General features: G+C 34.7%; 1 protein-coding gene across 6 annotated transcripts in view; it reads right to left on the reverse strand.

The window, feature by feature from the left end:
* Nucleotides 1-13929, reverse strand: part of NSD3 (nuclear receptor binding SET domain protein 3) — a 139166-nt gene that overhangs the window by 23191 nt on the left and 102046 nt on the right. For 5 of the 6 annotated variants that reach the window (XM_074287257.1, XM_074287255.1, XM_074287256.1 and 2 more), the window contains 6 exons: nt 13712-13812; nt 11386-11431; nt 8245-8375; nt 7694-7822; nt 6715-6841; nt 1586-1783 (listed from right to left, as the gene is read on the reverse strand). In XM_074287257.1, coding sequence (XP_074143358.1) covers nt 1586-1783; nt 6715-6841; nt 7694-7822; nt 8245-8375; nt 11386-11431; nt 13712-13812 — 732 coding nt within the window. Of the gene's footprint in view, nt 1-1585; nt 1784-6714; nt 6842-7693; nt 7823-8244; nt 8376-10027; nt 10517-11385; nt 11432-13711; nt 13813-13929 lie in introns of those variants that run through there. The other variant, XM_074287259.1, reaches the window with a different exon arrangement.

Below are 13929 nucleotides of genomic sequence, written 5' to 3' on the forward strand. Positions count from 1 at the left end.
GAAATACAAAGAAGAAAAAAATTTTAAGACCACCTGGATAATAAGGCTTCTGTGAAGTGAAATTTACAGACTCCTTGCTAAATTCAGATCAAAATAATTCATTTTGATCTTGAAGTATACTTATTAATTCTGTGACACATGCACAGCACAGGTAGCTCCAACACAAAACAATTCAAATATACATAAACTAAGAAGAGCAGGGAAACTCTGAAAAGAAGCTGAGGATATAAACATAAAAGTAGACACTGGAATAAACAGCCAAGTTTCACATATTATGGCTGTTTTGACATGTTTTTGCTTTACTGAATTTTAAAAAATATGTCTTTAGAATGTTATGACAACTTTGATAACAAGAATGTGCTAGAATCTGTGACGAAATTAAAATTTTTTTTTACAGATGTAAAAGGGTCATAAAAGTTTGCTTGTTGCTTTACGATTTAATAAAAGGGCAGGTAAAGAGAGGAATTACTAGAAATGCACTTTCCCCGAGTTCTGAATGTAGTTACTGCTTAGGCAAAGGGAATGTTGCAAGTCTTTACCAATTATCTTATGAAAATTGTTGCAGGATATGCCTGCTTTTGAAACTGAAAATACAGCCTATGGAATGAAAGTATACTGAAAATGACCAAAAAGGAGCAATTCTTTGGGAAATGGACTTTCTAACAACCTATATAATAAGGTCACAGGGCTGGAGTAAAGTAATAATCACTTCATCTGAATTAGTGTTTATGTTCCTCATGAAACAAAGGAAGAATCATTCTGCAAAAAGCCCACTCCAACTGAATTTTATTATGCAACCCACAGGGTAGGAGCTACAGATGGAAATATAGCCTAAGCCAAAGGATATCCCCAATATACCATGACTACAAGTATGGCAAAAAGTAGTTATTACTAATGGCCAAACTAGACAGGGGACTTTCAGGCTTCCATTATTAGTATTTACAACAAAAAAAGGAAGTTCTATAAGCATCTTGAATGATAGGATGAGAGGATACTTTCTATTCAAAAGTGTTTTCAGAGGCCAGTAAGCTCATTAAAAACTTCTGGGTTCCACCTAATCCCTTTTCCTTTCTCTATTTTATTCTCCTCACTTTTCAATTCATTCCAAGTGGCCTGCTTGCTGCTGCTCACAGATGACATTTCATTTAATATTTCCATGCCTGTGACCTGGTTATTTCTCATGTCTAGAATACTTTATCCTTACCTTTAATTAATCCTTACTTCCTTCAAGACATAGTTCAAACACAACTTTGATATGAATCCTCTAATGAAGTTCCAAATTCCTACACCCTCCTCTCAAAATTACTTTGTGCTTACCTTGGATATACTTGAAATTGGGACTATTTCAATTTTGTCTCTGTATCCCCAATGCTTGGCACAGTACATAGTGCTTAAAAAGTATTTAATAAATGTTATCTGATTAAGCAAAATAAGCAGGACTTGAAGAGCACAAAAAGACTTTCCAAAATATAAACCCTATACCCCAAATATAACAGATAACAGAGGGTTATACAAAGTGATATGTACTGAACTCATTTATAGAGTTTGTGTTTACAAGTTCTTGTTCTCATTAATTTTGCTTCACCTTTGCTTGCTTTGTGGATATCTTTCTCCATGGAACAAGTAGAGCAGTAGTGTTGAGGACAACGGAATCCTCTAGACTCAAAGACAGCAGTAGCAAATTTCCGAACACAGGCCTCATGGTAAAATTTACCACAAGCAGTAACAGAACAGCGTTTCACATCTTTACCAGGAACCTTACAAGAGAAGCAAGTATGCTGCCCTAGAAAATACCCAAAAAACCAAGATAGTTATACTCCATTTAAATAAATAATATTCCAAAGAAGGGGCTGTATGTTTAAAAAGCAAATATTTCCACGTATTTGCAGATGCTCATAATAGCAGTATTTTATGGACTTGAATCATAATGAATTTTCTAGAAAAATCCTATACTACAATTCCTTCTAGTTGTGCAGTGGTTGTTTTCTAGCATGAATACTTAATAATATTTTCTGTAAAGAAGCCAAGAGAGAAAATCCAAGTTTTTAAAAATCTTTTTGTTATCAACCAGTTCATTAACATTCTTTCCTCTGTCCCAAATACCCTTCTAGAAGTCAACTGTAAAACCAATCCAACAGAGATACACACCAAAACTTCCCAATACTTACCAAATAAACTACCACATAACAAACTTGGGACATGACCGAAGGAAAAAAAAAATGTGAGGAGGGAATATGCTTATCATACTAATCCTTCTAGTTTCAAAATGAACTACTCATTTTATCTTTGCCCATGTATTATTCTCCTATACCTAGAATGAACTTCCTACCCTGACACTGCCTAGCCTATTGAAAGTTTCATCCTTCAAAACTCAGATTAGATATTTGGCTTCTCTATAAAAATTTTCCCTGAAACACTCCTTCCTTCTCCAGCTCACCAACTCCTCAATTTATCTATAAACTTTTCAAATTTCTTGCGGATCTCTACCTAAATGTCATCTTTGTACCTAATACATACTCCTTTACACTGTGGTTATTTGCATGTATTTTCTTTCTGATTATCTTATAAAATCTTTAAAATAAAGCATAAAATGAATTATATTTATCTATCTAGTCTATGTGTCTAGCTGAGCACCTTATATATAGATGCTTAATTTCTTTCTCGTTTATAATGACTTTTTGGTCTCCACTTGGTTCTGTTGCATTCACTTGTACTGATAATTAACTTTGTAAAAGATGCAAAGTATATGAGGCTAGTTGTAAAATGAGGTTAGTCTTGATGATGTTGCAGGTCTTTTTAAGATCTAAAGCCTATGTCCCAAAGTACTGGTTATGGTTTATTTCTATAAAGATTTTACAAAGAAACTCAATAGAAAAGGCATATACACAAAATCTACAATTTAGATGTGTTAGGAATTCCACATCTAGCTTTAGAACTACAATTTGTTACAAAGCCAGGATGATTACTTGGGAGGGGAAAGAGGGGGAAGAAAGGTGAAGGGATGGGGAATGTGTGTCGATAGGCCACACCATCCACATTGTTGATGAGCTCTCTGAATTATAGGTCTTATCTATCCTGTCACTGGGACCTTCAGTCCACTGGGCTTTCTATCTATACTGCTGCTTTATTATGTATTTAAAAAAAAATTCTACAAAATTATTACAAGTGAAAATCTTCCCTAAAATCACCACTGAATGAAGTAACGTTTTTTCCTATCTTCTTTGTTGATAAAATCATTACATACCTTAGAGGATATGTTGTCTCAAGATCATACTTAATGCTCTTTGAAGACATGTACTGTTCATGTTTTTCTGTGTCATTATTGTTTACCAGTGGTTGACATATTAAGTTCTAAATATTTTTTCATTTGTCTAACCTCTTTTTATGTAACAGGATAAATTAAAGGATAAATCAGAGAAGTGCTGGAGATATCACAAAGTTGTTGGAGTCCCTTTTGCAATTCTGTGGAAAACATGGATAGGTGCTAAATCACAGTAGTTAGAGGAGAGAACTTGCTGGATACAAGGAGTAATTATTCATGGTTAGATGTCAACTTGGGAGTATTTGGGGACTTGTAATTTGTCCTATCCTGTTTAATATATTATCAATGACTTATATAATAAGTCCATCTTGGGTGAGCAAGTGGAAGCTTTCCCTCTGTTTGAGAAGGGCAACTTGAGAATTTACTTCATTATTTCCCAATCATCATGATCTCCAGAAACTCATCATTCTGCAAAATGAAGTCATCCTGCCAATTGCTTTTCAGCATCTTTTAATGTGTCATCTTTTAAAAAAAATTTTTTTAAATTTTTACAAAAATTTTATGCATAGTAATTTTCCAGCATTGACAATTGCAAAACCTTTTGTTTCAACTTTTCCCCTCCTTCCCCACCCCTTCTCCCAGATGGCAGGTTGACCAATACATATTAAATATGTTAAAGTATAAGTTAAATACAATAAACATATACATGTCCAGTTATTTTGCTTGTTTTATCATCTTTGATTAGATTGTAAGCTCCATGAGGACAGGGGCTGTTTGATCCCTTTCTTTGTACGAAGTGCCCGATACATAACAGGACCTTAACAAATGTTTATTGAATTGTGGGGAACTTTTTTGGAGGACCACGAACCAGAATCACATAGGTTAGACAAGCAGAAATGTGACCTATAATGTGCATTGTTTGTGGGAGTTTTTGACTTGATGAGATTATAAAGATAGGAAGAGTTGAGGAGGAAAAAAATGTGATAATGGATGACAATAAAATAACGGAGTGAATCAAAATAATTAATTCAATAGAGAAATCAATTTCATGATAGTATGACGGGAAGTTAATGCTGTAAGTTTGAAAATTAACAGGTTGTTTTTGTGGATTTTCAATGAGCTTGCAATGTGTACAACAGCTGAGAAAGTTCAAGTGATCTTTGAGTACATTAAGAGTCCATGAGTAAGTATCAGTGTCCCAATACATTCTGTCCTAATAAGGTATGTGGATTACTGTGGCTCAGGCTGAGGAGGCATATTTTATGAAGTATAGTGACAAGCTGGAATATATCTAGAAGGAGGCAACCAGAATGGTAAGAGGACTGCAGATCACGCCATGTGAGGATCAATTTAAAGAGAGGGGTTTCTGAACATAGAGATGAGAAAATTGGACGTGGAGGGTGGGTAGCGAAGGTTTGAGAAGAAGTGGACACGATAACTGTTTTTGAGATGGAAGAAGGAGTAGATGTCCATGCATCCAGAAGGAAATATTAGGAACAATGGATTGCAAATAGGAACATGTAAACTAAAAGGGCAAAATTTCATTCTAACAATTAGGGCTAAGAGTGCCATGGGAAGCTGTAGGCTCCCTCCTAACCAGAATTAATTAATGGCTTGACAAAGACTTTATAAAGGAGATTTTTGTTCTAGTTGGCCTCTGAAGTTTCTTCCATTCCTGAGGTTTTCTAATTCTCTTTAAGTTAAGTCCATGTTAGAAGAGGATATGCAAAGGTTAGGTCCACTTATTAAAATGAGGTTTGAGAATCAGGAAAACAGTATACTTTCTTTTTTTTTTTGAATGGTAATTCACATTGGTTTATTCAGGAATTAAGGCTTGTGAAAATCATGGAATCTAAAAGAATGGAATCTAAAGGCCCTTTCGCAGGCAATACTCAGACATTTGAACAAGAATTATCACCAGCATTAATTAAATGACTTGGTCAAGTAGATTTCCTTATACAAATGAATGGGTTCATGAGAGTGATAGTATAGTAAGTCAGTGATGCCTACAGCTTAAAAAAAAATCCTTACTTAGAAATCATGGTTTATTGGTTTATACAAACTTGGCAGGGAAATGGCAGAAACTGTACAACATCATTCACTGTAGCTTGCAAAAACGTAGTACTGATACAATTCCTAGAAAGTCATGATCAAGTAGTTAGAATTATATATGAAAAACCTGCAATTTTTCAAAAAGTTGCATATGATAAATGATTGTATTATGAATCTGACTACAAGGGTGTAACAAATACACATAACCTCTAATCCAAGTAAGATGTAAAGCCCTCACAATATAGAGACTTAGCAGATGAAATCAAGATCATATAAGAGAAAGTGTACTCATAATAGTATTAAAATTTAAAATGCATTAAGTCTTTCGGGACTATGAACCATCTATGTTGTTCTGTCAGCTACCAGAACTGTTCCTAAAGGCACTTTCAATGAGACCAGAAAGGGTAAGATGAAAAACTTCCACAGCATAAATAAAAAGAAGAAAGTCAAAGTAAACTCTTTTTAGCTATAATCATTGAGCTTGCTCTAGAAATGAGTTGAAAAAATTCTTCTTTCCTTCTTAGAGGTGAGAGATTATGGATACAGAATGAGGTATATATTACCATTTACAAGGGTTAATATGACTGGTTTTGCCAAGTTGCCTTCTCTTTCTTTTTAAATATAAGGGGTGCTCATTTAGTTATAAAAGGGCAGGATATATTTGGAAACAAAAGTGATCTAATACAAAAATATCAATTAAATAATATCTTAAAAAAAAAATCATAAGATTAAGTAATATACATTTTATCTTCCTACTGTACTATATAAGTTCTTTAAGTTAAGTTAATCTTGTTTTAATTCCACACTGCACTAAGCACCCAATAATTTTATAGATATGTGTGTGTGAGTGTATGTGTGTGTGTACATACATGTACATAGGTGTGCGTATAAGTCTAGATATATAATGATTTTTAAAACATGTACTAATAAAAAATCCTGAGAACTTATTCAATCTCCACTTTCCTATAAGCTTAATCTAATATATCATATTTAAAAGAATCAAGAAGTTGAGGTAAAAGTTAAATAGAATTTGGAGAATGTAAATTCTGCCCCCCATCCCCAATTTCAAGAATGCAGAAATGTATTCAAGGTGAATTTCTTCCTTTTCTTTGGATAGTCACTTACAAGAAGTTAGGGGTGAAACTAAGCTGAGTAAAAAAATATTTTAGTTTGTTTATTTCTACTAAGCAAGAATATCATCATCACCTTATCTGTGAACTCAATCCAGAAATTCTATTTACAAGACCTAAACTTCTCATATTAATTCCAATGTTACTAAGAGTAACAAAACTTACTTGTTATAACCTCTGTCCTACAAATTTAGCACCAATAAGACTGGCAGATGTCAGGAAAAATACTATGATTTCCTATCCTTCCTTTCACCACAAAAATAAACTTACCAGTTTTACATTCAGTGCAGAGAAATCTTCCATTAGGGAGAGATGAAAGTCCCAGGCAATCTAGATGAAAGTGTTTACAGCATTCCCCATCACAAACCACCAGAGAGTCACCATAGCTTTCACAGATCTAGAATATAATAAACAGAAACAATTTTCTCAACCAATGGTTTGTAGGAAATTTTTGCTACTTGGTGAGAACTTTTACTTCCAACAGGTCATTTTTAGAATTAACAGATTGTGTGACAGAATCTCAGAATACCGAAACAAATTTTCTTTCCACCATACCAAGCTGCTTCTTAAAACCCCAAAATTTAAACAACACATGATTCCTTCCTATATCCTGTTTCTTTCATCTCAATTTCCTATCTCCTAAACCATTAATAGAGAGTATTTTCAAAAGGCAGAAGTATATAATAAGAAACATGATTTGGGCTGGTTAAAGAAAACTGATGTAGATGATGATCTGTTTAAATATAAGTAAGTAAAAATATGGAGATTTTAAAGGGATATAGCTTCATTCCACATTCTGAGGGGTAAACAAAATGATTATGTCAAGTAACATGGAAACAGACTATCTATTCATAATGCTCCCAAAAATCCTTTTCTTGAAATTTATTTGCTGCCAAGCAACTATGCAAACATGATGTATAAATGGAAAGGAGATCCAACAAAGAAAGGCAGTAAAGCAGCTATTCTATTCAACTTCAAGAATTTATCCTGAAATCATGGCCTTTGATATAAGCTGCTTAAACTTAGATTTATGACTATTATAATACATTTTTATTTATCAATTATTTTTTTCAGAAAATATGTATCATACAAAAGAGGGGGAAAACAAATGCCAAGGATAACTGTTTCATCAGCTTCAAAATGATTCGATCATATAAGGAGTTTTCCTCTCCAATCAATTATTATTTAAAATCTAGATATAGACATAGGTCCAGCAATGGTATATTGAAGAAATGGCTAACCATCCTACCTGACACACAGTATCTTTCTTATTGTTTCCAGTTCCTCTTCTTGATAGGCTTGAGTCCACTGACTGCACATCAGAGGCATCAGCATCAGCAGCAGCTGAAGGACTATCTAATTGCCTTCCAAAGTTTACCTAAATGGAAAATATGGCATATCCATAAATAAGAAGTCTACCCTCCAGTCAGAAGCTCTGGGGGAAAAAAAAAAAAAAATCTAGGGAGTTTTGCATAAAAGGTGCCCTTGAAAACTTTGGCTAAGTCTGAATCTGGTCATCCAATCTCTGGATACAGGGGCCTTAGAAAGAACCAGAGTTGCTTTCTAACTTATGTTCTCTTTTTAGCTAAGAGATTGGTACAAGTTGTGCACCTCCCCTTATTCTTATAACAAAAGTTAGGGTTTGTAGTTGGTCATTTCTAGCTTTTCAATAATCCCCACAAAATCTTGAGGATTGTCTGGGCCACTATAATATCCATTACTTGCAGTCTTGACATTGCCATTCTTCTGTTAAGCACAGTTCAGAACAGGACTGCCACCCAAAATTTTAAGTTTACTTACTTGCAAATCATTAAGTCCTCTAGAATCGGAGTCAGATGTGTCTCTGTACGTTGAACTAGTCATTTCTACATCAGTTGAGGCGCGACTCCTTTTCTTTAGAGGTTTACAGGAATCTGAAATCTCGCTGGCACCTTAACACAACACACTGAAATTAATCCTAAAATATTGTTTAAGTTTTTCTTTGCTGTGGGAGAATATTTTTTTCCCCAAACTCATCTTTAGTGTGAAAAAGCACAGCTTTCTTTGTAATGCTGAAGTCATGAATCAGAACTCCACAAGCTTCTGATCTGCCTTGTATAAAAGGATTTAATTACAATTGCATATTAAGACATTTCAATTCAGTGCTCCTGAACTAAGGCTAGTTTCATTCAAGTGCCCAAGTTCCATTCTGAAAACCAATTCTATCAAAATTGCAGGACGGCTGATAGATTTGGAACAATCGAAAGAACGATTCAATTTGGCAGGGGAAAGACATAAAACCCAACACATTGTGCAGCTTACAAATATGTTTGTAGAGACATCTCCATCTTGTTTTTATTAGGGATGTGACAAATCTTTGATTTGTATTCGATTCGTACACGGATAGTGCCATTTTCCCCCAATTTTTGTATTCAGTTTAATATTGCCCCCCAAATAAATTTTAAATGTTCAGGTAATTGTTCATCTGAGCCTTTCTTGGTGATATGGCATTTATTCTGACCGTTAACAAATGCTGCAGCACCTCCCTGCATATCATGCCATCTAAATGGCATGTTGCTGAGGGCTGTGAATGGAGAGTCAGTATGAAAATGTGGCCAAATCACGAAGAGTTGGAAGAAAGAGGCCTCTGTGGAATTTATGCAAGGAATGAGTATGAAAAAAGCAGAGAAATAGTGTGGAACTTTTTTTTTTTTTTTAAACTGTATATAATACAAATCCAGCCAAAACGAGAGTGCAAAAACAAAAACAAAACAAAACAAAAAAAAAAAACCCAACCAAACAAACAAAAAGATAAACACAAAAAAGTACCCCTATAAAGCAACACTTCTCATGGCCTAATGCTACAAAAAAACCAGCCACAATGAAACATGTGTAGGTCAGGCACGATGAGTACCAAGGAACCAAGGAGAGGGTTATTACTTAAATCCAAGATTTATGTTTTGTTTTTTTTTCCCCCCCAACATTTCCATACAACAAATACACATCTAAATCAGCCCAGCAAAGTATGGAAGGAAGTGTGCAGTCCAGAAGAGACCATGGAGAAACAAGTCTCCTGAGGCCATGAAGATCCGTTAACAGGCTGGGTGAGATGGAGCACTTGATACATAGCCATATTCTGTGATGGAGGATGTGGGCCATGTTAGACTGCTCAGATTACTGGAACCTTGTTATTAATCTCACTCTATAAATGTTTCCACTCAAACAGTGTTTCCTGATATCTATAAATGAGGGTGCCTGCCAGGATAAACGCTGATAAAAAACAAAAAACAGAAACAAAAACTGCACAATATATTTCCTTCATTTGCTGGTGTGTGGACCCAGAGTACCACCACAGAACATTTCCTTGGCCTAATACATCACTGGATTAAAAAGGACTTTTAACAGAGGAACAACAGTGCTGTACTGAGAAGCTTTCGAAGGGAAACACACAGGTACCGCCATTTCCGATGAGTTTCTGAAAATGCTAGAAAAATGGCAAACCGCCAAAGACAGCTGCCATGCTGTTCTCCATGATAACGGCACTAACATTAAAAAAAAAAAAAAAAAAAAAAAAAAAAGCTTTTAATGATTGTAATGTATACAGTTTGGGCTGTTTGGCACAAACCCTGAAGATGTGCATTAATGATGCTTTATTTAAAAAAAAAAAAACAAAAAACAAAAAAACAAAACAAAACAAAACAAAACAAAAAAAAAAAAACACCCCAAAAACAAAAACAACAGTCCATGTCGAAATTGATCAGTATAAAGTTATACGTTGGCTTGTATGCTGGACCCACGATTTAAGCTGTACCCATCCAGCTCTGGCGAAAAATCACTTGAATGTTAAAGCAGTCGTTTAGAGTCTTGTAGAAGAAACCAGAAGATGCCAATAATGATGATGGTGAAACCAAAATTGAAAACAAAGAAAACTGTTTATCAAGCCGCTGTCAAAGAAATCTTGCATGGAGACTACAAGTCTGGAGTTTCTGGGATGAAATTGTACAGGAATCTCAGTCCACAGTTTCCTCAACCGCTGCGGAGACGGAGCTGTCACTGTATCTGACAGAGCCCTGCACTCCCCGGTCCGCCGACCCTGTGGAATGGTGGAAACACAACGCAATCAGGCCTCCTAATCTCGCAGCGATCGCGATGTCTTTTCTTGGAGCTCCGCCAAGCAGTGTTCCCTCCGAGAGGCTGTTCAGTTCTGCTGAGGATCTCCACGGAGACCATCGCTGCAGACTTCTCCCAGAGAATGCAGAGAGGCTGGTGTTTTTTTAAATGCAATTTGCCCAGAGTAAACTACAAGTATTAAATGCAGTTTGAATGATCTCACCAAAAAAAATACTAAAAACCAATCATGCTACAAATTTGTACTAAAATCAAATTGTTAGCTTAAGATATATAAATTTAAGGTTATAAAAATTTAAAGCATATCTCAAATATATTTGCATATGGTCTTCTAATAGTGGCCATAAATAAGTTATGAATAATTTTAATTTTTAAAAAGGATTTTATAGCACCGTAAAAGTAAAATGTGGTAAGATTTTTCAATCTGGTTGTCTCATCTGATTTGTCATAGTCCATGTTTGACGAACATTAATAGCTACTATTCGGTATTCAGTCGAATACCAAAAAAAGTGGATTCGTCACATCCCTAGTTATAAGCCAATGAAACCCCAGAATCATGGAGAAAAGGTGAAAATTGGATCAAATCTGCATAGTGTTCTCCAATTTATCATAATAAACAAGACTTTTCATGTGGAGGTACAGATTAGATCATAATGATAAAGTCACACACACACTGGAAAGGGAAAGGGTACTGCAATTCCACACAAATTGACTGAAGAGCAACAACAATGAAATACAAAGACAGACAAAAGTACAAGGAGTACAAATAAGTAATTCTTTCAAAACTGATTTAAATCAGGGAAATTCAAAGTAACATTACAGTGTAAAACTCACCTTTCTGTAATCCTGTCTTCATTGTAGTCTGTGGAACTGTTTCAACCTGTTTAGACAGGAAAACAAGGAATTAATAAAGAAATTTTTATCTTTTGATTAACAAAAGGAAAAATAACACTTTCACCAATCTAAGTTATGATGAATGGTTAGTGTATCTGAAATCGGAAGTCAGTCCCATCTTCAGGGCAAGCTCTCTGTCCCAGGGTGGGGGGGCGGGGTTTAATTCCTAGCTGCCTATACTGAATACCAAGTGACAACACACAGCCACATGCTCTCTATCGAAGTCTTTTTCCCACCATTCCCTTGGTGTATGAAGACAATAAAAATACTTTCCTTGGTGTCCAGGAGGCAAGAGAGGGGTTGTTTCTGCAACCAGCCCCGATGTTGCTATAAACCCCCCCCGCCCCAAATACGTTAGGATAAATTTTTACTTACTATGATACTCAGGTTAATGTAACTCACGCCACTTTAAGACCCTTCCGCGCCTGCACTCACAGCTAAGTTGCTGGGAATCAGGACCCTCTCTGTAGAGAGTGCTACAGGGCTCCATACAGCTGGAAGCTCAATACTTTTGCTGCTAGTACAAACTTAAGAAAATAAGTTTGTGATATTGCAAAAGCACTTTCTTGAGTGTCTTATGAACAGTGTTCTTGATCCTACATTAGGAGAGCGAGATTAGAAGTTATTCTGCCAATGTATATGTAAAACACGTGATAATTTGGTGACTGAACCATCAGAATTAAAGGAGGGAAGCTGTTTGGGGAGTTCCTGTTTTGGGCTAAGGATTGCAGTTTATGTTTCCTTAAGATGTGTTAAGTATGCATGTTGAAACACGTTTTGTAAATATTTAAGGATTGTTCTAAATTCTTTTTAAAAAAATTTTATTTTTTTACAACAGGTAAAAAAACATACAACAGAAGCGCTTTTATAGGATACAATTAGTAATACAAATATAAAATCTTCTAAACAATCACTGGTATTGTTCTACTACTAACTATAACACAGTGGCATTAACATTTTGTTTGTCCCATTATTTGTATTCATTCTGCTTATAATTTTAAACTGACTGGTCACAGACTGAATTTGGGAACCAGTTGCAAGATTACAACTTTATTTTGGTAATAAATACTGTAGATTTGCAAGAGCTTAGAAAGATTTTTTGGAATATAATTTCCTAGGTATGAAGTTCTGTATGATAAGTGTGTAATTGGTTAGTGCATCACGAAGTTTTAGTTACATACTTTCTGGGAAAAATTGTTTCATATGCTCAATGATAGCATAAAGCACCCACACTGTCACTTTCATTCAAGTTAAGAAGTTTAAAAATACAAAAGGAATCACTTAAAACAAGAAAATCAACACTCAACATCAAGTGGTTAAAAAAACACAAAGCTCATCTGAATTAGTTCCATTTAGAACGCCTTCTGTCAAGACAAATATCAAAATGGATACCTTTTTTATTTAGAAAAAGAAAAACCTTTTTATTTTCACTGGGCATCTAAGAAAAAGCAGCAACAGTTTCCAGAAACTTCCTTGAAAAAGTAATTAAACACTTAATGTATATAACCTGATAAGATTATATATACCTCATAAAATTAGTTTAATCACCTCCCTTAGATCAGAATGATTTTTTTTGTTTTGTTTTTAAATAATAAAGTATTATTTATTTGACACCCCAATTACAGGTGAGTGCTGTTCCACTGAAGGAAAAAAACATTCCAAAAAATCTGTTTTGCCAACAAAAAAAAAATCAGATTACCTATGATTATTTGACTCTTAAATATAACTCTTATAGTTAAATTAATTTGATTTGTTTTAAAAATAAAAACATAATACAAACCAGCAGCTTAAACCAAAAATCAAAAAGGAGAAAAAAAAAAAAAAAAAGAAAAAAGAAAAAAAAAAAAAAAAAAGGAAGGAACTCAATGGAGGTTCCACCAACCAAAAAAAAAAAAAAAAAATCACTGAAAACATGAAATCATTTTGCTCATAACAGAAATCTTAAAGTAAATGTGTCAGGTTCATTCAAGCATCTTACACCATAGGTTTCCCGATTCCTGAAGCCTGACTGGTTCTGTGAAAGTGCCTGAAGCAGGATCACAGGAATGGCTGCCTTAGCAATGGGCACTGGCACTAACCAGCATGTAACATGAACAACAGTCTAGAAAGGAAACCCAATGGGGGAGAATTTTTTTTTTTTTTTTTTTTTGTTTTTAAAGAAAGAAAAAAAAGAAAAGACAGAAAGAAAAAAGAAGGGGAAGATACTAATATAAGCCACAACATTTACAAATACAATGTTTTAACTCTCTACATGTAGGAAGCCAACCTGCTCCTTTTTGATCTTCTTCTTTGGCACAACCTCAGTGGATTTCTCAGATTCAGAACGAGTTCTAATTGATCTTCTCTGTTGCTTCTTCTCTGTGGAACCTAAAAGAGATTGAAAACAAAACAAAATTAAAGATTCCTCAAAATCTAAAACTATAATTTGCTGTTTGAGTTCCACATTCACTCTCCAGCCTCCAAGTATTTATGTTGTTTTTTTCC

Source organism: Sminthopsis crassicaudata, chromosome 2 (assembly GCF_048593235.1).
Source record: "Sminthopsis crassicaudata isolate SCR6 chromosome 2, ASM4859323v1, whole genome shotgun sequence".
Classification (NCBI taxonomy): Eukaryota; Metazoa; Chordata; class Mammalia; order Dasyuromorphia; family Dasyuridae; genus Sminthopsis; species Sminthopsis crassicaudata.